The 26,035-nt window shown below is 35.0% G+C and overlaps 1 protein-coding gene across 1 annotated transcript; it reads left to right on the plus strand.

Moving 5' to 3' along the window:
- The first annotated feature begins 625 nt into the window (after positions 1-625).
- Positions 626-25,394, plus strand: LOC124361963. The gene is made up of 13 exons (XM_046816067.1): positions 626-2,183; positions 3,531-3,741; positions 3,863-4,032; positions 6,903-7,188; positions 8,525-8,607; positions 10,570-10,680; positions 14,050-14,186; positions 14,763-15,019; positions 16,268-16,429; positions 16,513-16,617; positions 18,608-18,733; positions 20,406-20,539; positions 23,035-25,394. Exons 1-13 carry the CDS (start codon positions 1,365-1,367, stop codon positions 23,092-23,094), a joined length of 2,661 nt encoding a protein of 886 aa, XP_046672023.1. The 5' UTR covers positions 626-1,364; the 3' UTR covers positions 23,095-25,394.
- Positions 25,395-26,035: the final 641 nt, after the last annotated feature.

Raw genomic sequence — 26,035 nt, forward strand, 5'->3', positions numbered from 1 at the left:
CTCGTGTTTAAAAGAGCTGTTGATAAGTTTGCAGGGTTCTTAGATTGTATTTTCTTCAGAGGATTGTTTAACTGCGAACCTCTACTCTGACTGACGATGTTCCCCCTCTCTCAGCCCAGCTCTAAGCCTTCTCCGTGCCTTATCCTCTTCTCTGTGACTGTTGCAGGGTGGCTGATGTGTGAGCTGCTCCCAGGAGTGGACGGTGGACGCGCCGTTAGTATGGACTTGTGACGATGTTCCCCCTCTCTCAGCCCAGCTCTAAGCCTTCTCTGTGACTGTTGCAGGGTGGCTGATGTGTGAGCTGCTCCCAGGAGTTGGACGGTGGACGCGCCGTTAGTATGGACTCGTGACGATGTTCCCCCTCTCTCACTCAGCTCTAAGCCTTCTCTGTGACTGTTGCAGGGTGGCTGATGTGTGAGCTGCTCCCAGGAGTTGGCGGTGGACGCGCCGTTAGTATGGACTCGTGACGATGTTCCCCCTCTCTCAGCCCAGCTCTAAGCCTTCTCTCTGACTGTTGCAGGGTGGCTGATGTGTGAGCTGCTCCCAGGAGTGGACGGTGGACGCGCCGTTAGTATGGACTTGTGACGATGTTCCCCCTCTCTCAGCCCAGCTCTAAGCCTTCTCTGTGACTTATCCTCTTCTCTATGACTGTTGCAGGGTGGCTGATGTGTGAGCTGCTCCCAGGAGTGGACGGTGGACGCGCCGTTAGTATGGACTCGTGACGATGTTCCCCCTCTCTCAGCCCAGCTCGGCTCTACGCCCCGCCTTCTCTGCGACTGGCATCGGCTAGCCCACCCCACCACTCCATACTCTCCACAAAGCACAATTGATTAAGTATATTTTTGTAAGATACGTTGGATGTGTCGTGAAATCACGTTATCTTCCTCGTTGTGCGTAAATCAAAATATTTTGATTAATTAATGTACATCAAATGCGATTCTTCCATATTTTCGTAGATTAAACAAAGCTGATATTTAACTAGTGATGTAGTGTTCATTTGTTTAATATTGCGTTTACACTTTTCAACTTCTAAGCTACCGTATGTTTGCCTTATAACTTTTGAAGGACTCTCGATAAAGTTAAAAAGACTTTGGTGCTCTTACATATTTTTGTAAATAAAACCGCTACCGGCAGATTTACACTTGTGGTTATAGATTAGGCGACTGTTACATTGACCATTAATTGCATCGTTTTTGCTTTTACCGTGTGTTGAAGTCAGGTTATGACTAATGTGCCCTTTGTTCGCTTGTGATTGCATTTCGAATTGATCTCCTTCGTTTTAATATATTTCTGGACACTTGTGATGGAAACATTGAGGTACAGTGGTGGTGCTAAGCCAGGGGATCAGGAGTGATACCGCTCTAATGTCCGCTGGCTGGAGAGCAGGTCGTCTGCAAGAAGAAAAGATTCTGCAGGAGGAAGTGAAGTCTCGCCTAATCCAAGAAAAAGTGTCGCCAGTGTTGGAAGAGAACGATGGAGGGATTCCGCTGAAAGTGATCCACACAAATAATCAAGAGAGTGTCTTGCTTGTCAACGACACTTGTATTGATTCTCCCGTAGAAGAGAGAAGTTTGCGAGAAGTGATCCAGAATAAAACAAATGTTCCTCAAGTGCACAAAAATGAGTCGAAGAAAAACAAGTTAGTAAAACAACAAACTCTATCGAATCTTCCTGAAGACAATGATGAGAAGAGAAGTTTACAAAAATCTCTTCGGAAACAGAACACCGTCAGTGGGGCAATCAGTTCAGAAGGAAAGTTCTCGCCCTGTAGCCTTTCTTCTGACGGTGACCGGCTGTTTATCAGAGTCAGGACCTCTTCCGGGGTGGACTTACTGAGTAAGTGCAACACCGTATACACAAGTGCGAAGGGATTAGACAAAGTCCCCAGTGATTCCGATTTCATCCAGAGGCTGAATGGCAACAATCGGGTTGGCAGCGATGGGGGCAGTCGTACCCCCACTTCCAGCGGCGTGGGTACATCCTTGGTGTCCCTCAGCGGCATGGGAACCTCCAGCGCAGAGGGTACCACAGAACGTCCCACCAGCATCGCAAGCTATCGGACAAGGAACAGTGGAACCGACTTTTGGAGCCAAGTTGCGCAACAAGTGGCATTCATCGACAGCACTGGCAACAGTAACCGCAATTCCCTTCTACTGAACTGCGGTCATCAGATTCCTCCCGGGGTAGGTACAATATTTATTGTTATAATGTGAATGTTACTATACTATGGACAGTAAGGGGTTCAAAATTTTCATTTAATAATATAAAGAAAATTAAAAAAATTAAATATGCTGGAAATTGTGTGCTGTAAATTAAGAAACCAATTGACAGTGTCAGGTGTAAGCTGAGATTGAAGAGTACATGCAGGTGTGAGCGTACACACCAACACCCAAGAGGCGGCAATGGGATTTATGCACAATTAAGCCATAGAAGACACTGAATAATTCAGCACAACTCAGGTTAAATAAAAATGCTACATGTATTTCACCGTAGGATTTCCCTAACAGAAAGAACATAAACCACACTGAAAGTGGTGTGATTGTTAGGGCTAATCGGAACCTACCGAAGGAATTGTCTGATTTCTGGCTTACAGCTAACTTTACTTGGCTAATATACTATCTCAGATAGCCCAAAACGTTCCATCTTCCCCTTTTTATTAACTTTTGAAGAGAAATATATCATTCAATATCCATAGATTATATTTGTTATGAGAGTAAAAAGCTTGGTTAATGGTATAATGTGAAGACTTCAACCTCCAAACCTAAATGGAGGGTTGGGAGCATAAGTTAAAATTTTTAAATGTAGATCCTATCGAGGTACATCTCATTTTAATGGCTCATGTAAGAGAAAATCTCATAAACCAGAGGCCTCTTTCTCATTCCAGAACAAAATGGCAGCTTGTTACAGTTTGAACTTAAATAATACGCTAAAAATCAATACTTTCATTAACAAACTATATGTGTCTAAACAATTCTGAATTGCACAAAAGTGTCATTTAAAGTGTTACATTAATATAACAATTACTATTAAAGAAGACAAATTACTTTTAAAACAAATGTAATATTATAAATATTGTACACTATTAGGTTTGCTTTTTTTTAATCGTGAAAAATCTAATGAAAATTATTTTCAGCTACTTAATTTTAAATATATTTATCTGCCAACCGTAATTTAGTAAAGTTTTCTTAAAAATTTGTTTCAACGATTGATTCAGTTTTTGATCTAAGTATACCTAAAGGTACACACAAAGAAGTGTATATTAGACAAGTTTAAAACCCATAATTAAAGAAAGTGTATTTACAAAATTAGTAGAGTAAAATGAAGAGATTTATTAAAATCTATTAGAGAAAAACCTACAGTACCTAAATATAGAATATTCACCAATTTTGACGAATCTAGAATGTTTAAAATATTGTTTTTATTTAGAGAATAAAATTAAGAGATTATAACAAAAAATGTATGTAGACAAAACAACCTCAATATATTCATGCTAATTAATTGTGTTCTGAGAAAGTTTTTTTCCTTTACAGAATCTACCATTGGCTCCAGCCACAACTCCTTGTCATACTCTGACAGGGTCATGTGGCTCTGTGGACTACAGTACTCAGACAGACTCTCCCTCTTCGCTGACCCCCTCACCTCTCCACCCCCTCCAGCAAACTCGCTTTTCTTTCCGAGACCAGCCACGTCGAGGAAAACTTTCCCGCTTCTACAGTCAGGACCCTGAGCCTGTTACCAGAGGTACGTTCCTTTAATTCCAAATTGTTTCATTATCCTCACTCGTATATTTGAATAAAGCCATTCATACTCCTCCAAAATAAATTTCCTGGTTGGATTTCTAAGAATCAGTGTTGCTGGACAGGTATTGGAGGAGAGCTGCGGGTACTGCAACCTCTGTTGCAAGGCCCTGAACCACTGACATACTCTCCCCGACTGTCTGCAGGCCGCAACTCACTGGCGACTGTATGGGGAGGCCAACAGGATCTGCACACACGCCACATCCGACCCGGCCCCTCCAGGTTCCAGTCCACCGTAAGCCTTCCATTCAGTTCAGTGTCAGTTCTTGCTGGCACAGTTTAATCTCATCTCACTGATCTTGCTTTCCTTAATTGGAGCTAGGCTCTTCCTTTACTCTTAAGCAATCATCTGAAACTATTCCGATTATATATTACAGTTAGTTATTGACGATGGAAGGTTTGGAAGTATAACAGGATTTCGGACATTGCCATCGTTATAGATTATAAAAGATATAACACAACGTTTTGAGGATTGGAATCTATCCTCTTCGTCAGGTGGGGCAGGTATTAATATATGAAAAAATAACGAACAACGTAAAGAAGGGAAAGAAAAGGGTTTAAAAAGGCCCAAAAGCTGCTTGGAGTCCAGTCCTGGCATTGTTACTGCACGGGATGCGTCCCAAGCACAAATCACAAGTACAAGGATAACAATCACACATTACACTAGCACAGGGTACAGTGTGGTACTAAGAAAAATGGCGATGTCGGCATCTAACTTGTGATTTGTGCTCGGGACTTGCATCCTGTGCAGTGACAACGCCTGAACTGGACTCCAAGCAGCTTTTGGGTATTTTTGAACCCTTTTCTTTCCCTTCTTTACTTCTTTTTGTTTGTTATTTTTGTATGTACAAATACCTTCCCTATCTGATGAAGAGCAAATGTCCGGAATTCTATAATCCTTTCAAAAGATTACAGATAAGCATTTATGTGACACATAAGGGTATGTGAACCATTTATATCTAGAATATAACATGCATATGCAAGATGGCAGAAAAGGAATCATACAAAGAGCAAACAATGCTACTGTCACTGTCAGCCTTGCTCATAGTCAGCCAATCACAATGAACAACTATGAAAAATGGTAACAACATGCAATTAGTCTGATATACATTAGTGTGCTAGTTTTGCAACAAAACTATACTATCTACAAAGAAAACGGCAACTAAGCTGTTCATCAGCTATAAATTACGTAAAATACAGTTGCACAGGTACCTTTTTCCCCTTGAGGGAAAGAGACAGTTGTCTCCGCAAAAGGACCTTTGCGCCTCCCTTACTTATGTTCCTGCCCTCAAAATCTGACTTTGACAGAAGCCAATAAAATTTGAGAGCTCTTGTTCTCTGATGTCCTTGGGGCTGAAAAAATATGCCCCTAAGAAACTTTTCCTAGTTGTAGATATGACAGGACAACTTAGCTCTGTGAGTTCCACTGATTCTTCTGCTTCTCCGCAGAGTCTGCATTCATCAGTCTGACTAAGACCCACCTTCATAAGGTGTTTTCTAAGGGGGCCATGTCCTGGCAACATTCGTAATATGAGTCTTATGTCCTCCTTACTTTTGAAGAGATGCCCACTCTTTAGTGTAAAGAGATATAAACATTTTCTGTCTTAATCCTGAAGGTCTACTCCAGTTAAAATATCTAATCCTCTTTTCCCAACCTTTTTAAGAGCTTTTTTGTAGAAGAAACCTACTCCGCAGCCTGGCTCTGGCCTTACCATTGAGGACTCTGTACCTATTTTGGTGAGGATATCTGCTTTTTCATTTCCATGAGTGCCCTATGGCCTGGAACCCAACTGAGTGTAACTCTTTTCTTCTTTGTCGGTTCTACCAGAGCATTCTTGCATTCCCAAACTGCTTTCGAGTCAAACAAACAGGCATCAAGTGCCTTTAGGCAGCCTGGCTGTCGGAGAATATTAAGTATTCTTCTTCTATTCTTCTTAAGGTTCTTTTGGTCTTATTTGTATGAGTCTATTGGTGCATGATTCTATTGCCCTATTTGCACCTCGTGCCTCGTGCACAAGTCCTTATGTTTTAACATAATGTTATGTGAGATGTCTCATTTAAAAAATATATATGACATGTCAAAAGATTTTTAGTTTTTTTTCTAAAGTACAGTACATAATACTTTTTGAGTATTTAAACTGTTAAATTTCAAAAACAATGTTAGATTTTTTCTGAATATAATATATATATGAACTCACCACCAGGTGGCTCTGCAAAAGATAAAAGTTTTTCAAAGCGCCTGCACATTATAAACTACAATAAAATTATAAGATAGTTAGAGACAGTTACGTACATTAAATGGCCAAACACTATTTGAAGGCGCTAAGTTCTGATGTATATTTGTCTCAAAAATAAATTTCTGGTTGAACTTAAAAAGCTTGAATATTAGACCACTTTACAATAAAGTACATGTACGTGTACATGCACTTTTTACAGATTTTCTTGATTGTAGCAACAAAGTAAACTCTACATCAGATTTAGAAATATAATTCACTTGAACCAGAAGTGCTCATACATGGGCAACGCTTGCAAAAAGCATGCAAAGCTGCAGAAAACAGCTAGTAACCTATAAAAATATTGAAAAAACTAAGATGTGTTTGGATGTGTATTAATTATTTTTTAAATGAGACATCTACCATAATTCTTAAATTAAGTGTATCTTGTAAAAGTGCATTAGGTTTAATATTGTTCTTAAGTGTCTACAATTTAAACTTAATCTTAAACCAATCATCCAGTTCTTTCAGTCTCTGTTCACTCTACTCTTTTGCTATGAAACTGATGCTATGTTTCAGCTAATGAACAGTGTCTAAAGTTCAAACTACAAAAGCATGTTTGAAAGTGGTAAAACCTTAGACGACTGCGGCATTAAGGCGTGTTTGCTCGTTACAGTCATCACTTGTTAGATCATTCAGTATAGAGCTGCAGTGAAAATTTAATCAATGATATTATGATCACCATAATACCTTTGAATAAACGAGTGAAGTCGATAATAAAATTGATTGATTGCTCTATACCATGTTATGATATTTCCCACCAGTTTTGCAGAGTTAAATACCATATTGCATAACATCAGTTGTTAATTTTTCAATATATATCTCTCGACAGTACAATCGCAAGCGTAAGCAGAGCAGCTGGGAGGAGAGTGTGTCACTGCAGCGACGGCGTAGTATTGCATCTCGCGAGGAAACTCGGGAATGGCGTGAGAAGGTGCTGACCAACCATCCCACTGATGCCCCTAGAGAGGAGACCCCAGACCCCATCACACCCTTGGACAAGAAGGATGTCCGCTACTACTTCCAACATCCATATCTGCGACTATTCGCCACGTACTTCACCATCCTCTGTAACTTCCTGTTGTTTGCAGAGGACCCAATCTCCCACAGCCACGCTGGTTAGTGCAGTCCCGACTAGTATCAAGTAGTCTAAAGTTTGATTTTTGGTTCAATGAGAAATTAATAACCACATCTGTGTTAACATAATTTTAATTTTAAATTAATTTGAGTGGTTTTGTCATTAATTTGTCATAGACACTTATTTCCTACTGGACAACATTATTTTAAGAGCTGTTAAGTTAAGTTGCAGTTGCTTTATGAAGCATCAAACTTTGTTGGTATTATAGTACAGTAATGATAGTCTCTTATCACATTTTATTAATTTATTCTTGATTTAAATACTTTTGACATATTAAAAAAGTAAAAAAATACAATCATAAAACTATTTTACTAAGCTGAAAAACACCAGGTAACCATAAACATATTGTGTAATCAAGACCTGTTACCCTTGTAGAACAAGATTAATTGTAAACTTCCTGTATCAAAATTTTAGAGCTGTAAGATTTTAAAAATTTCCCAGGAGAATCCTGAATTCCTACCCCTCTCCCGTCTTAAAGGAGTTTCCGTATCCATTATCCACACATATCCTGATGGTCCTTCCCCTTCATTGCACAGAAATTAGTGGTTCCACCTATTACAATAATCACAAATGTATTTTTTCTAATGTCAGTGCTATTATATATCTTCCACAAACTGCTTTCAAATCTGGTAGTGAAAGCTGTGAATAAGTCCTAACATTAATATACCATTAATGCTTTCTTTAATTTGGCATTAATAAAGTTTGCGTATTGTCTTTATAGGCTTCTCAGCAGCATACAGTACTGCTTGTAGTGAAGAACGCTTACTGTAATCTCAGATAATAAAGTTATATCCGAATTTGAAAGTCTACCACAAACTAACTACTTGAGCTACAATGACAGGAGTTAAATTAAAATTTAGCTTATTTATATCTGTTTTAGACAAGCATATAATTTACAAACAATAACTTCCAGCTTTTTTGTCAATAACAATGAAAACTGTACTGGTTTCTAGCACTGTTCAACCAAACTGCAACTTTAAAAATTCATAACTTGGAAAATTCTGATCCGATTAAGGCCAAAATTTATATAAGAACTTCCTTTTTCAAGGCTCACACATTCTGTGATAAGTGACCACTTTTGGTATTATACATTTATGAGATTCTCTCTCATAAACCGTGTCAAAATGCTATCCTTAGATATTCCTTTTAATTTTCAGAAATGAAACTAAAGATATGAGTTAGGCATGCAAGGTAACATAGCCATGTATTGAAGCCTAGTGTAGCACTAGTATTGGGAGAATGTTTTGGACACTTCCTGACACCCTGGAAGTTTAAGCTGAAGATAGTCTGGTTGAAATAATCTCTTAATTTTTCAGAGTCCCGGATTCCGATGGTAGGCAATGTCTTCAGTTTTGTGCTTACCAAATATCCACCAGAATGGAGATGGGCTTTAATCAAGGTAACAGCCTTCTTACCTAAGCTTCCTAAATGATATATTATAAAAGTCTGTTCAACTTAAACTAACATAGTAAATGCCTTTATTGAAATTGACATCTAAAAACATTTGTATGTTTTGTGCATTCAGATAAAATTATTGATGAAGTGTGGAATGGGTTGGTGTTACTATTAAACACCTTTTTGCACAAAGAATGTAGGTTATCTTGCTGAATTATCAGTCTTCCTAATCACATTTTTAACAAGATTTATTTGCGTTTATTTTTAAGTTGTAGGCAAATAAATGGAGTGTAAGGTGCCAGAAATAGCTTTGTTATCTTACCTTATCTGTAATGTGGTAACAATATTACCACATTACTATAACTAAATATTCTTGCAAACTTTTTATTCCAATGCTGGATTACTTCACTAACATGATTATTAGACTTTGAATCTTGGAACGGGAATTGGGTAACTTTGATTTTGTTAGTTTTTTTACTGACCAATGTCTGAACAAAGTTATAATGATGAAACTTCAATGTTATAATGTTCAGGACACTTCTCTTCTATTACTTGAAAGTCATAAGTAAAAACCTTTTTGGACACAGTGTGTTTTCCAGTGTAGTGGAATGTGGATACCACAGGGTTCAATACTTGGCACTTATTGTTTCTTATTAGCATAAATGTCAGCTTCTTTAAAAGCCACAACTCTACTATATGCCAGTGGTTCCTAATCTGTGGTACATGTACTCCTAAAGGTACACAAAAAAATATCAGTAATGGTGGAAATCAATATTTTAAAATTATTATATTGCATCGTAATGAGATGCTAATCTGTCAACATACGTGCGTGGTCTACATGTAAAGAAAAGAAAATATTTTAATGAATACTTTAAGGTATGGATTTTCATTCCGGTTGATGACGACTGACAAAAACCATTGTGCGTTGTATGTAGAAAAATTTTTATTTAATGGCAATGTCTCTGTTAATGCACCATATAGATAAAAGCATCCAAACTAAAAACAAAAAGACATTAGTTTCTTCTAAATATTAACGAAAGACCTTAATGTGACTTCATGTTTTCATCTTTAAACAAAGATATTGAGCATGCACTCATAGAGTCATAAAATTAGTTACTCCACAGCTAACAGTGGTAAAAGCCATAAAGTCATAGAAAGTTTAATTTCTGATTGCATTAAAGATGCTGTCAGATGTATGTTGAGTGAAGAACCGTACAAAAATTGTGTCTATTGCATCAAAGGGTGCTTTTTACTGACCCAAAACCAAATTGTGACATACTTAGGAAGCCGTTAGTTTAAAAAAAATGCTAATTTGATTGTACACCAAATTTACAAAAATTAATTTGGTAGTATTGGTATAATAGATACTGGGCGATAACTAACTGGACATCTTATAAATAGGATAAATACAAGCTATTAAAAGTTATTTTGGAAAACTCAAGTAGATAGAGGTTTAAACAATACGAAAAAGGTTCTGCTAAAGTTATCACCTGTTTCATGAGAAGATTTGACATGTCATAAATATTACAATTATTGGAGTTACTTAGGCGAAGTTGAACAAACTCAAGTAAAATCCACTGCTATGCTATCTTCTCACTAATGGATGTACAGGTAAAGAGATATGTAAATTCTATTCAAGGTTATTTCCACAGAAATAAAATCAATTGAGAAAATTGTTGCGCTGATGGCAAAAATCTAAGTTTGGATGTTGCAAAGGTTAGCAAGGTCGCATCAAAGAAGTAACTCTGCTTGGTTTTTGGCAAGCTGATAGTAACTATGTGGCAAGATCCTGAGACTGAAGATGTTCAGTGTTTATTGGAACTTATGCTGATTGCAGGTGCTGATGTGGCTGCTGGCCATCGTGTGTGGGCTGGTGTTTGGCAAGCTGATTGTACACAACATCCTCTGTGGCAAGATCCTGAGACTGAAGATGTTCAGTGTTTATTGGAACTTATGCTGATTGCAGGTGCTGATGTGGCTGCTGGCCATCGTGTGTGGGCTGGTGTTTGGCAAGCTGATTGTACACAACATCCTCTGTGGCAAGATCCTGAGGCTGAAGATGTTCAGAGATGAACAGGTTAGTTCTAATTGTAACTCTAGAGTACAAATCAAACTATGTAAATTGTACTTTGATTTGCCTTGTATTGTAGTGGTAGAACAGAAGTAAAATCATCACAATTTTTATTTGAAATTAATATCAATATAAATTAAATTAACTTTGTTTTCGATCTGTTTGTTTATCTACACCACAAATCAAATAAAAATAAAGGAAATCGTTAAAAAAATATGTGATAACTAATGTAGCAGTTTACAGAGTAATTTACTTTTGCATTAAGTTAATAACAATTATTAAACTGATTTACAATTGTCAACAAATATTATTATGTAAGTTTTGTGTAAATAATGAAGAAGTAGTGAAATCTTTTGACAATAATATTTTAATTACTCTAAAATATTTAGTCATTCCAATCTTTAAAATTCTGTTTATAACTTAGCTTAATTAGCTTCACATATTATTGATGTAAGTTAAAAACATTTAGTACAATTTCAAACTTTGAACATGCACTATGATATGCATTGTCATTGCAATAAAAAAACATAAACATTCTACTGATTAAGATAAGTTATAAATTATTAAAATTTTAACTAACTAATAAATAATCAATAAATAAAATAACAAACATTAACAGTTACACACAAATAAAATAAAAAAACAGCAGGATATAGTAATAAAAATACAGTAGTTCACAGTACATAATCATGAGTCAAGATTACAAAGTACTGTGTGGTCAGACTTGTAATGTAGTACTTCGTAGTAAGTAGTACTTATGTGTGAAAACAAATAAGATACAGCGTTAATAACTATTCCTTACTATATAGAGATATACTGAATATCCCCACAGTCCATGAACTCTTCAACAAAGTAAAAGTCATTTCTTTTTAACCAGTCTAACAGCACCTGTTTGAAATTTTTTTATTGGCAAAGCTTTTAAAGCACAGGGTAGCTTACTATACAGCTTGAGCTGCTGGTAGTTGCATTATGAATAATCAGTGTACACAATATTAGTAAAAATTTCCACATTGTCACAGAGTTGTTAAAACCTGTCGGATTGTAATAACTAAGAAGCGCGTCAACGTGAAAGCAATAAGACCTGTTTCTTGCTTCCCTGCCTTCTTCAACCATCAGTCAGTCAGCGTTATTGTCTCCGACGTAGTGTTGACATTTTGTATTGCTCCAATTGACAGCTTGAGTTTCTTCAATATCATTTGTTTTATTAACTGTTCGGGTGTGACAGAGAAGAAATTATACTTTGCTTAGGAATTCTGACTACTCCATCCATATTAGTAATAACTATTAAGAGTAATGAGAAGTATGGTGTTGAGAAATTACTACTTTTTGTATTTTACTTATGGCCCATTTTAAATATAGAATATACAGTTATTCGTAAAATAAAAATTATGCTTTTATTACAGATACAGAATATCTTTATAATTCTTTACACAGAGGTTCTCGTTTACGTCAAGTATCTTTTTTTGCAAATATTGGCTACATTTAACTTCATTATAACAAGCTTTGTTTTTTATAAATATCCCAGTATAATGAATTTTTTATGAGATTTTTTTATGAATTTTGTTCATTTTAAGACTTTATTGTAGTTTAATATTTGGTAGTTCCAATATTTTAAGTTTAAAATTTACATATATAGAAAAGGAAATAAATAAAATACAAATGTATTTTTTATTTCTAATTTGGTTAGATTTGTGCTATTAAATTAAATTTTGACTTTCATTTTATATATACTATTATGTATCCTGGTTGAATTTTAAGTCAATTACTGATGTATTTTACTTTTTAAACCAAGTCAATAGTAGTAAATTTAATTTTAAATACGTCAGTATGTGAATTAAAATTAAATTGACACAGAAAATAGAGACTGTAAAAAGTGTACGAATGTTTATTCTTTAGCTGATTTTAATGTGCTATAATACTCAAATGAATCCTCAGTTACACTTTGAAATTTATCTGATATAATATGTTGCATTAATTTAACATGAATTTCATATTTTATGGTATATGGATTAGATTTCCAGAAGTTCTGTCAAGCGAGGCAGAAAAATTTAAGTTTCTGAGTAAATGAAAAATAGCGAAATTGGTGATTTGTATTTCTACTGCCAACAACCATTTGAACATTGACAAGTTCGTTTTCTTTAGTTTAAGTAGCAGACTGTTGTAATTGTTTCAATATGAATTAATAAGCTGATTTCCAAACTGAAGCTTTGTTTGTTAACTGATTACCTACATTGAGTATCGTATTTTAATAGGTGGGTTCACCTTGAACACAATAACCTGAGGTAACAGATTATAATAATAGCTCCAAACTAAGTCACTTTGCCACTTATGAGCTAGAGTTAATATCATTATTAATATCATATTGTATTGTGCATTTCTGGTTACTTTGAGTCTGCCTCTGAGTACATTCACTAATCTGCTTGTGTGTTCTCCGTTGTGTAAGTGACTCTCAACTTCATTCACCACTCAAGCGAGCATTTTATTCAATAGAACCCATGTGGGCACTCGCCAAATACAACATTTGAATCATCTTTATTCAACTGATCGATTGTGAAGAACCAGTCAGTGGTCAAGCAGTCTTAGACATTGGACTTTGTATCTGAGTCAATGATACCACAGGTTCAAATCCTGTCTGTGACCGTAGCACTTTTTAATAATACCACAGATCTTGTACTGTATCAATTCTCCTCCTTATTCTGATAATATCCTCGCACAGGATAGTGGCTCATGAGGATGGGCAAAATAAGCGATAAAAGGGATCGGCCTGTATTTAAAAAAAAAACAAGTAATAATCAGAAGCCAATGTTAAATGAAACATTACAAATATGCTAGTAATAAAATAACCCCTTGAGTGCCAACGTTTCGTACAACTTGACACTATCTAGGTGGCCTCATAGCCTGTGTGCCATAATTGTTAATATTCATCATTCATAATAATTGAATGAAAATGCAGTTATGGTAATATATATTTATTGGAGTGAGAATTTATTAATTAAAGAGCCTACATGTGACAGCTTTACAAATTGAAATTCAAAATAAATTTTATTCACAAAAATAACATAATTGAAAATATCCCAAAAACAGACAAATAATATTCTCCTCAAAGATTAAGATAGAGGAGCGTTCAACATGGACACTGCGTTTCCCTCATATTAAATTAATGAAAAAACTTTAAAATTATGAATCGCAGAGCAACTAAGTATTAGGATTGACAGAAAAATAATAACACACATTGATGTAAATATACCATTTCTATCAGAAAAAATATAATTATTTTCCTTAAATAAAAGGGTTTATCCTTATATTATTTCTGTGTTATTCTCATCACCTGTTTTGTTTTGAAATTTGTTTGCTGACACATTGTTTGATCTCCAGGGGTCATGGATAGCAATGTTCCTCACTGTTATCATGTCACTGTACCTGTTCTCTCACGTCTACAACCTGCTGATGCTTGTCTTCTACGATAAGCCCAGCTACCACATAGACAGTCGAATGGGTATCACGTATGCCAGGTATTTAGCTATTCCTTTATTATGTTGAATATTTTGTTTCATTGTCTAATGTACAAGCTTCGTCTTACATTTTTGTTTTATGCAATTAACCATTTTAGTGTCGAACATTTTTGTGAAATATTAACCAAAAGTGTCTAGGTATTTTATAGGTGTATTTTGAAAATGATGTGTCATGTTGTTCATAAATTTGCATAAAGTTAATAAAAAATGTTGTAACTTTATTAATTACCGGCCAATGTATTTTTTGTGCAAAAATATGTTTGTTAACATTAATATACAAAAGAACTTCTTACAATAAAAAAACACATAATCAAGTTAAAAATTTAATTTATTTTTTAAAGAAATTGCTTTGACAAATAAATTATATCTTCAGATTATATGACTTTATATTTCAGTATTATGAAGACAGCAGCAGCTTGTGATACACGGATGTGGCATCTCATCACGGCCCTGGTGGTGACAGTCATGATGGTGCAAGACAGTCTGTACCATGAGTGGACCCCTCTGTTCTGCAGACTCAGCGTCATTCCAATATCCCATGTATACTTATCATAAAACTGCTTTATTATATTTCAGTGTGATGAAGACAGCAGCGTGTGGCACCTGGTTGGGGGATCTCATCACAGCCCTAATGGTGACAGACGTGATGCTGCAGGACAATCTCTACCCTGAGTGGGCCCCTCTGTTCCGCAGACTCTGGCGTCGTTCCAATATCCCACGTATACTCATCTTCTGGGTGGGCTCAGTGTTGGCTACAGCAGTCGTCGTAACACTAATCGTCAGTGACTACATCAGCTGGGACAAACTCAACAGAGATTTCTATGCAAGCACTGGTATTGATGCATACATTTTGTACATTTAATGTGTTTCTTTTTAGATGTCCATGTTATTTAACATATTAGTTTAATAATTAATCTGCGTTCTACTGAGTATAATTTTATATTTGGTTGTTTTCTTGTCTTATAATTGACCTCTGAACTCAACCTATAATGCTTGAGATATTGTGTGGATAGACGAACAGACAGATATGACATTAATGCTCGTTCAAAAAGTCATTATGTTCTCTTCATTTTATCCTATAACTTAAATCTACTATTCATATATTTTTCTACATGATATTTCCTCTCTTATATCCGGGCAAACCCATGGATATCCAGGAGCAGCACATCAGTAATCACAAATGTCAAGATATTGGGGTAAAAGGATTAATTGATAGTTTACTGCGGAGGATGACTGTTGGAGAAGGTGGAGCTCTCATTGTGTTAAAGGCAGTTACCAACCAAAACATGAAGGAGTACTGTTTCCTACCAGGCTTTACAGGAAGAGGAATCTAGCCTTCCTTTCTTCCTAGGATCTTGACAGTAGGCAGTCTCTACCTAACACATCCTCTCACTCCAAAAGCAAGGGCAAAGTTCCCTCTAGGACTAAGTGCAATTAGGGGTTTACTCAGCTTTTTGTCCAAAAGTGATAAAAAATTATTTTTTGCTACTTTTGTTGTATGGAGAAAAAATATTCCATGCTCTTGTTTTAGAATTCTGAGGAGTCTGTGAGTTTATCTATATTTTGAGGCTCTCCTTATCTCAGAAAATAATTGGAAATCAGTAGAACCCAAATGAAGACTGTACAGAGAATGATAAACAAATCCCATTTTGAATTATTAAGAAATCCTTTGTGCATTTAGTAGCATGTGTTCTAGCATATTCATGAAGACTAATTTTACAAGATTCGTCTTTTGGTTGAGAAAACCGTACGTTTCCTTACAGCGTTATCACTCTTAATGTTTTTTATATACTTCAGAAAGTCTATAATAAATACCTATAGCTTTTTATGCTGGTCACACACAGAATAAAGGATACAACTAATTCGTCAGCAGTATTTTCAATAGTAGCACCAATTTTGACCTACAGTTACGACAAAAGATGGTAAATAACTTCTCTGTGTCACTAACAGGCCTGTCAAAGTTACACATATCCCACATACCCGCAGACTTGATATATTATCAGAACTTACTTTCAGGACAGGACTTGTAATTTTACAACCTTTTGAATGCTCTGCACATTTTATGATTCTGTGTCGTACAGAACTGTCTCGAGCGTTCCTTGCATCGTTCATCCTGGTGATGGACTTGCTGATCATGATGCAGGACTGGGACTTCCCCCACTTCACCACCACTCTCCATGTCAACCTGCCTGGGTTCAGCGTGGCCACCTTGGAGTGGAAATATGCCGAGGTTCATCTTACCGGTGAGTCGGTAGTCTAGTCACTCTGTGTAGTGTACGCTCTGATCTGTATCGGGTGACATGATGTTAACACGTGTTGTGTGCAGGCAAGTGGTTCAACTATGGGTTGATCTTCATGGTGATGCTGTTAGACCTCAACATGTGGAAGAACCAGATATTCTACTACCCCAGCAAATATGGCCAGTATGTGGGTGAGTACTTTTCACTCAAGTTGCCCTTTAACATAAACTTTTAAACTGTGATAATTTCAATATGTAGAAAGACTTGTGAATAAGTAAAGAGCAAAAATTAACAGATATCAGAATAGAATTATATTTGCGCTCTCTCTGTCTTTTGAACATATTACATTTGGATCTTTGGTACCCGTGTTAAAGAAATGTAGTTAAAGATGTATTAATTTTCAAATTATTGGTAATTAGCTTCTTCATACTGACAAAAGAAAAAAGTAAGACATTTTAGGCAAATATATTTTATAAATAAGCTGCTGCATGTGGAGGGTATTATATTGGTGTTATATGGAGCAAAACAATGCTGTCAGCTGAAATCATGAGGAAATCCTCCCGAAACGGGTTAATATATTTCCCAAAGTTTGTTAGTATAGTTTTAACTCGCTTTTAACAGTTGTAGAATGCTGCTTTCTACAACAGCCCAGTTCTATTTGTACTTCTCCTCTCAGGTTCAGAGTGTACTGCCACATGATGGTAGTAACCGAAATAATATGCTCACAATGGAATGTGGTAGTATTGAAATTCAGGAGAAGTCCTTAGCCGATTGATTCCATGGATGTAGATTTCAAGAGGAAAATGACCTCTGTCTACATTGATCAGGGCAGGAATTGAGTTGATCGTAGTTGAGAAAAATGAATTCTAGGTCATTCTAACCTCGATTAAAAGAAAACATTTAGCTTGTTTCAAAATGAATATCAAGTTTTTAAAGTGTTGAAGTATGCTATATTCGATTTGACTTACATTTTAAATAAAAGCATCTCATACATTTTTTTGTTCTTCCTACTATTTATTAATGTTAGCACTATTTGTTACGTGCTATATTTATAGTCGTTTGGCGGGTTCTTCCCAAACCTTGATCATGGCAGGTTGTTCTTCAATTCTTTTTCTTACATTGGGTAGTGGGGAAACATACACTTGGCCCTATATGGAGCACCAAAAGATAATAATAGAATAGTGTTAGATCTGGAGAACATGGAGCTGAAGAAAAACAAACCAAGTTATCCAACCCTTGGTGGCCAATCCAGTTGTTGGCAACACTGTTTAACTTCGTTAGCCAGCTCTGTTTACTGTCAGATACTGTTCATCCCCTTACCAATGCTTCGTCTTTGGACGTTTATTAGTAATGAAGGGTCGAGAGAGATTGTTTTTAGATATTATTTTATTTTGGAAATACAGTAGTCCCTCTATAGTCCGGCCCTGCGCCAGTCCGGTTCCCCCAGTAATCCAGCCAGTAGACAAAGGCAGGGTGTCATCATAGCCGTCAATTCGCAATCCCAGCTCATAACGACAGTGCATTTAACAGCATTGTTTTTCTGTTTTTGAATATTGTACATATAATAGAGAAAGTTTGTGAGATATTTTGGTAATTTAATTTTTTTTTTTCATATTGTGTTGTTCATAATTTATTGGTGGTCAGTATTTGTTGTGTGTTAAGTTGATAAATTTTGTACTGTATATTTAATGATAGTAACAAAGTGAGTTTGTACTGTACTGTGACTTTATTTTATGTAGTTTGAAATATTATCTGATATTGGAATTAGCATTTTATTACTATTTTTTATGAATCAGCAATTGAGCCTTATGAGCAAATCTTTCTAAAAGTTGTCAGTGATTTGAAACTTGGTCCGGACCAGGTGTACTCGTATAATGCCAATGAAGGTGAACTTTTTGGAGGCTTTTATCTAAAAAGGCCGATAAGTTTTGAAAGAAAGAATTACATTCATGCATGTGCTAACTTTTTGATTTTGACTCTATTGTAGATTTTTATTATTAGAATTCACTTTTTGAGTAACAATACATTATATTATGTAATTTAAAAGTGTTTTTCAAGTGACTCCAGTAATCTGGATTTTTGACTAATCCGACACTTGTTTGGTCTGAATTGTGTCGGATTATTGAGGGACTACTGTAGGTGCATATCTGTTGAAGAAGTACTGAGCAAACTGTGTTTCAGAGCCCACAGGAAACAAGATCCTGACAGTGTTAGATGAGGCCATATTGATGACTGGCAATAAGAGTCTGTGGACTTGGGAAAGCAGATCACAGAGTAACTCCACAACTGGCCAGCAGTTCTGCACAAGTTAGTAGTTCAAATGTTTTAAACTCAAACTATCGCTATCCCAATTTTTATACATGAATAGTGTTAATATAAACTAATTATTAGATATCACTATTTTATTTTTACGCTAGACAAGACAATTAAACAGGACTAAGCGCATATCTTATTTTAACTGTGCACAAAAAAAGCAAGCAGTTTTCATTAAAGCAAAAATCTCAGAAGATATTTTATTTAATATTTTTTCTATATGCATGTCCCAGCATGTTTACCAGCTGGTATTACTAAACCAAAAAATGTTGTGCTTTGTTCGTGCTGAATTTTCCGATTGTTAATTAAGATTTTTGGTTTTCTTGTATTTTTTGTTGTTTGGTACAAAACGTAACAGTAGTTGTTTTATTAGCATTGAGTAGAAGGCATCTTTCACTTAAAAATTGATTTTCCTTTACTACATCATTGCTACGAATAGCTTCAATGTCATTTATATTTTGTCCAAGTACCAAGTAATTTGAGTCATCTACATACAGATAGATATGTCCCCCATCAACCACTCTGGGGAAGCCCCTGAGCTAACAGACAAATAACAAGGGTCCTAGGATGGATCCTTGTAGCACACCATACAATATCTTCTGTAAGGATGGCTTATTTTCTTCTGTATGTTCTTTACCATTTTGTTTGGTTCTTGTACATAATTAAATCAGATAACTACGAATGAAAGCAATTGTACTCTTTAGCTCTAATACCAAGGTTATTTAGAGTCTGCAGATGTCTTCCATGGGAAACAGTATCAAAAGCATAGCTCAGGTTCATGAATACTCCAGTAACAATCTGTCTTTCCACCAATTCATAAAATTGGTGTCCGATTCTATAAAAGCTGTAATTGCAGTTACTGTAGACCTGCTACCACAAAAACCGTTTTGTTCCCTGACCAACAAATAGTTTTCTTCCAATTTGTTGAGAAGCTGAAATTGTACTACCTGTTCATAAATTTTTTGAAATAACTGGAAGCAGATTTATTGGCCGATAGCTTGTTACATTTTAAGCATCACCCTTTTTATTTACTGGCACAATCTTTGATATTTTAAATTTATTTGGAAAAATACCGGTAAAATAATTATCTTGAGAATGCTCTTAACACATGTTTACTATAGACAAATATGTGCTTGCAATATAGTTTAACTATGTATACCACATATGTGCTAGCTGTCTCATCTTCTGCTGGATGATCACTATTCCACAATCATATCACTTATATAGTATAAATAATCATCCATGTCGTAAGATAATATTTAGTTGTATAGTAATTATTGTTGTATTAGTAATTGCGTACTTCATATGATTTCCATGTACAGCAAATTGGGGTAGAATTAAACACAGTAAGGTTTTGCGCCCATAGATATATATTTGCAATTTTGTGTTTTCAGGTGTGTCAGCAGAATTCAATATGAAGTGGAAAATTATTGGTGCTGATACTTCACTATTCACTTTCTGAAAATATCCTCTATATAATTGTAGTAGCCTTTGATCTATCTAGAAGTATGCACAAAGTGTAAAATGTCATGAACACAATTTTTCAATTTCATTTTCAGTATTGAGAGTCCAAATTAAGAGATGTAAAAAAATTACAATTCAATTGTACTAACCGAACTCTCCAAGTGATTTGAATTGAAGAGTTACGTATTTAATGGTGTTGCAGAAGACATGGTGATGAACTCCCGTTACATGGGCTACCCTTTACTGCTCAAGTGTACTGCCATCATTCCGTCCTTTGTGGCCGTCACTCTCTTCGTCACCGTCGTCAGCCTGTATGGTCGCTTTCCAGAGGACCAGGTCAGCAGTTTACTATCTTAAGCCACCGTTCTTAAGCAGAGCGACTTTATGGTATTTCAGAGTCAAGTGAACTAAAGTATTGTCATGTGAAGAACATTGGAAAATTTGTAAGGGTTGATAAAGAGTATTGACATGAAAGTAGTTTCTTAGGAATGAGTACAGAACAGAGTGAGAGTAAAGTATCAGGAGTGCAGGAATTGGACACCTCCATCATGAGATCTGCATTAGTTGAGGACATGATTTGTTAAGTATGCTGTTATGAGAGCATAAAACTTTCTTGAGTTGCTCACAGATTGGCTTCGTAGTTGACTGGGCAAATTACAGTATTGTCAAGATTGGGCATGGGTTGATACCTAAACAATCCAATTTTGACTCCAAAATACCAAAATTGTGGTTACAGTTCTAAAGTCAGTACTGATTCTTGTGTTATTTGTAACTAAGAATATAGGCCGCTTCCAGCAAATTGTAGTACCCTTTTAAGTGGGTACTAATTTAAGTTAGCTAGCTGTACCGTACTGTATTATCAGGATACTTAACCCATAGCGATCAGCATTAAACTTATATGGTTATCCTCTCAGATCGCCCGGCCACTATGGCTGTTCTCTGTATCAGGTCATTGATTTATGACCACATCCTGTCCCTCAGTTCGGCGGGCCATGCCTAGTGATCCTCAATGTTTTGCTGTTCAACTTGTCAGGCCACTACGTGTGGCCCACTGTATTGCGCAGTTAAAAAATTCAATCCTTATCCAGTTGTGGCTGAAAAGTGCTCCAATCTCTGCCAAATATGTAACTAAATTAATATTTCTCTATTTGCAGCACATACCATTGTTCAGAATTGTTTTTCGTCCGAGTGTCAGTGTAGTTGCTATAGTGTGTCCTATCTATATATATTAAAATACTAGTGCATTTTGTGGAGACAAAACTCAAAATATGGATACGAGTCTATATTGTGTTGATACTAGAGACCTACTTGAGACTGATTGTATTTTTGCTTTGCTTATAAAATTACTGAAAAACAGATGAACCTCAAACTTAACTTATATATTACTTGGTTTGTTTAAAATCAAATAATAAATAACCAATTGGTGAAGTTTCAACCATGAAGCGTGAACTTGGTAAATTATTTGAGAATTTAATTTAAATCTCAGTCATTTTAGTAGACGAGGGTCCAACACTGCCATTTAAATCTGATCGAAGTGACGTACATGGTACATAAGGGCCGAGTGGTGACGCAGAACGCAGTTAGACAACCTTTATGTGTGACCCGGTGAGTGGGTAACCACCTGAGACCATCCAAGCTGAGTGTGATATCGCACTGACTTAGGTTTTAATACAAAATATAGAAAAAATATCTGAGAAACTGGTAGAAATAAAAGTGAAGCTGATTTGTAGCTGTGAAACTCAAGTCAGAAAGAAACAGTTAGAAACTGCAATAATTTTAGGACTAATCTGTTTAAAAAAAAAACAGTTTGGTTTAGTTAAACATGATTCATAGCATTAAATAAGATGTAATATTAATTAGTGATGAATTTGGGCAAATACACAAAGTTAAGTTATTGTTTTGTTAATTTTACTTATATTGTTATATATTTTAATCAATATGACACAAGCCATACAATATTGTAATTTTCTACGGCAATAAAGCTATTATTATTATATGTATGCGATGGCAGCAGAAACGGTAGTGTATGAAGTTTATGTTTCCAACTTCGTGTCACTGACATTGAACGCATCAATAAACTACTATTATTGAACTTTTTTTGGATATTTTCCATTGTTAAGTGTTACAAAAAGAGGAAATAAATAATACTAAGTAGTTTAAGTTACTTTTTTAAAGTACTCTGAAGTTCGTAGTTTATTGTCATGAGGCACATTTTTTACAATGGTGCAATATAGCCAGTACTAGACATGTAAAATATGAGTAAAGCTTAAAATAAGAACATGACAATGTTAATCAATTAAAAACTAAATTTTTGTTTAAAATTCCTTAAATCCTGAATAACTATATAGATTATGTCTATTAGTATTTTATCAAAATAAGTCACAAAACGTTAATATTAAACCACCACTTAAACACACAAAATTTCAAAATAGATATAAATATAATACTGTAATTAAATTTAGAGCACAATATAAAACCGTGAAAAACTTATTGAATTAATATTACAGGAATGTAAGTTAATTAAGCTATTTATAGCAGATTTAAATTTCGCTACAGTCACTGTCTTTGAAATTTCTGGTAGTTTATTAAACAAGTTATTTTTTGTACCAAGATGGCTGCTTTTTGTTTTCTGTAATCTTACTAATGGAAAGTTTTTACACTTTTTTTTTCTTTGTACCACGATTATAAACTGACTTATGGTAAATGTCAAAAAAGTCCCATTACCAACCCTCCATGTCAAAAACAAACTTGAAGCAAAGACAAAATTTTAATATAATGTAATCAAATGTACTCGATGAACGTGTTCTAACACGCTTGAACTTGCGTTGCAGGCACACCCCAGCAATCGCAGTGGCAGCCCCTGTCATACCAGTGCCGGTGTCAACGTCTAGAACTAAGGGGCTGAATTCCTCTCAGAGATTCACTCAGCTCATTCTCCTGACCTGCTCTTGCACGTCGTCTCCTGTCAGACAGTTACTGTACGAACTTCTCGGAGTTTGCTTTCAGTGCGTACCATTACTTGTTTCCGTAACATTTCTGCTTTAGTAAAATAATTTAAATGCTACAATTCAACATTTCCGTAATGAAATGAATGTGGGTAATACACCAATCCATGAAAAGTTTTTAATTACCGTTACAGGTCGAGTTTGAAATGGTTTTCACAGTTTCTTTTTACACATATATATTTTTTTACAGTGATATTATTTTTATACATAGGCTATACAATTTACATGATTACTTATATTTCGATTTATGCCATATAATTTATTATACAGTAACCAAATAAGTGCGTACCAAGAGGATTGCCTATTCCAGATATTATTTTTATTTGTTTGTTACGCATACAGGTAAACAAGCACAGGTTTATCTGTTTTAAATGTAAATCATGATATTTTTCTTCAATTATGAACTTGCATTGTCTCTTTTGGGTAGCTGTGGGTGAACACTAATGGACTTGATTATGGAATACATGAGAAATAGGATAATCCTAGAGACATTATGGGAAGAACTTAGGTCTGATGAAGAAGTCTGTATTTTCTACCGAAGAATCTCCAAATATGTTTGTGGAGGTCATAAACCTAATTTCATGATTAAGTGCCAACTGCCTTTCCTAACCGCCACACAAGCTTTTTTACTTTCCATTCTCCTTGGTTAAACAGTGTTTCTTGGACCTAAATCGGACACAAAACAAAAACACAATGTTACCGTATTATCTTAGCTCATTACGTACGATTGTGTGGTGAGCCAAAAAGCAAACTCCGAGACTCGGCCAGTATTTAGAATCCCCCTCTGTATTTGTATTTATTATCGATTGTACTCACGCGATAGGTCTTTCACTCGATGTTGTGTCTAAGTATTATAATTTGTGTACAGTAGGCATGTATATTTAAGGTTCATTTGATGAAGCACTGAGGGTTAATACACCACTATACTGTTACGGACACAATAAGTGATGTTCTACCTTACTGTACTGTGTATGGAAACTTTTTTAATTTACGTAGATTTTAATTTTTTATAGATACATTTTTACAAAATAATCTTCAGTATTTGAAATCAGTTCCAGTTCGTTTTTGTACTCTGTGTAAACAATTTTACGTTTTAGTGTATTTATTTTATTCGGGTATACAAATGTATGCATGTTATTTTTTTACGCAATTAGTGTGTATATACAGCTTATAACGCAACACAATGTAAAAGTGTTGTACATCGGTGTGTATCTTGTGTTGTGTATTGTTTGTAAGGTGCACTTTGTTTTTCCCTAAGAAATCTAATAAGAAGAATACTCTTTTATGAATTGAATTCACTCATTAAACATGTTAAGATTTACGTCATGAGTATTCTAAGCTAAGCGAGTCATTATTTTGATGCAATTTGATTGCAGGTGCATTTAAAATTATTAAGTATTCTTTTTTCTTTTTTGATAATTTCAATTTGCATTTATAATATAGTTTTACGTTTCTGCAGAAGCTTTATTACACTCGTTGCGTAGGTATTTCGGCTCTGCAGGAGTATTATAGTGACTCACAGAATTTAAAAATTGAAACATTGCAAAAGAAAAAAGTTTTTGATTTTATAATAGTTACAAATTCTTCAAATTTAGTATTACTATATTTTTGTTGGAGGAAAAATGTTTATATGAATTAAATAAACTCAACAATCTGGTTTTTTAATTGGTGTGATTATTTAATTTTTACTTAATGTATGTTAGTTTGTGCAACACAATTTTCACTTCATAGAATTTCGCAATTTTCCTGTAAACTTGTATTCTTCAATACTATTTCATCCACCTAGACTAATTAATAAGTGTCAACGTAAAAGATTCTATTTATGTTCCTTTGGGAAGTCCCTAGCTCTCGGATCTGGTACAGCCAGATGCTTCTTGATGTATTTGGAACATATAAAAGTACGTAACTGAGCCTTTACCGAATTTTACAGCATGGGAATATTGAAATTTATTTGTATAAACATAACATAATTCTGTCATTGAAATGAGTTTATTTAATTTATTCAAACAATTCTGTGATGTTTACTATAATACATGGCAGAGTCAGGAGTGGTACAGTAAAAATATTGTAGATTGATTTTACTGAAGTGTGCATTTTATAACACTGCAATTAATTGTTGGTTTGGGTGAACGAGAGAGATTCTATTTTCAACTCAATAAAGAACTTTTGCTTCCATCTTCAACCTATAACACTGTGTATAAATTCATGTTTCCCACTAAATAATGAACTCCTTGTTTACTATATGTGAACTTTTTAACGTCCAAATAACACTAGGCACATTATCCCAGTGTAAAATACATTCTTTACTTAATCTCTTCCTACAGATTAACCCTTGGTGGTTGTACAGGAACTATTTGTGGCCCTGAATGTTCACCTAAGAGGTCACTAATAATTTTGACCGTGTCACGATTATAATTTTGGAAGAACAGTGTTGTATTTTCACAGCTGTCTAAACATACATTTGGATTGTAATGACACTTGCACAGGCCAAGTTACTTATTATTATTTATAATCAGAAACAAATGTTTAGAACATAAATAAAAGATTCATTGATTTTTTTTTGTTTCAAATCATACAGGCCTACTATTTCAATATATCAATCTCAGCACATCGTTATTATTGCCCATTTGCTAAAATTATCTTCTAATTTGTTATATTTTTGTGATGAATTTTGTGAATCATTATGAAATTCAAAAAACAAAAAAGAGTGGGATACAAGCCACTGACCTATTAAAAAATCTAAAATTGTTGTGTAAATTGTGTACGAAGCAATGTTTATTCAATTGTTTACAAGTAAACTGCAAAACTTCTCAGTAAAAATACTTTA

Source organism: Homalodisca vitripennis, chromosome 5, assembly GCF_021130785.1.
Source record: "Homalodisca vitripennis isolate AUS2020 chromosome 5, UT_GWSS_2.1, whole genome shotgun sequence".
Classification (NCBI taxonomy): Eukaryota; Metazoa; Arthropoda; class Insecta; order Hemiptera; family Cicadellidae; genus Homalodisca; species Homalodisca vitripennis.

Excerpts from the sequence above, each read along its gene's own strand:
- LOC124361963 (XM_046816067.1), top strand. The coding sequence starts at position 1,365 with ATGTCCGCTGGCTGGAGAGCAGGTCGTCTGCAAGAAGAAAAGATTCTG. Across the intron at positions 3,742-3,862 it reads CCCTGAGCCTGTTACCAGAG|GTATTGGAGGAGAGCTGCGG; the intron begins GTACGTTCCTTT and ends GTTGCTGGACAG. Across the intron at positions 8,608-10,569 it reads GGAGATGGGCTTTAATCAAG|GTGCTGATGTGGCTGCTGGC; the intron begins GTAACAGCCTTC and ends TGCTGATTGCAG.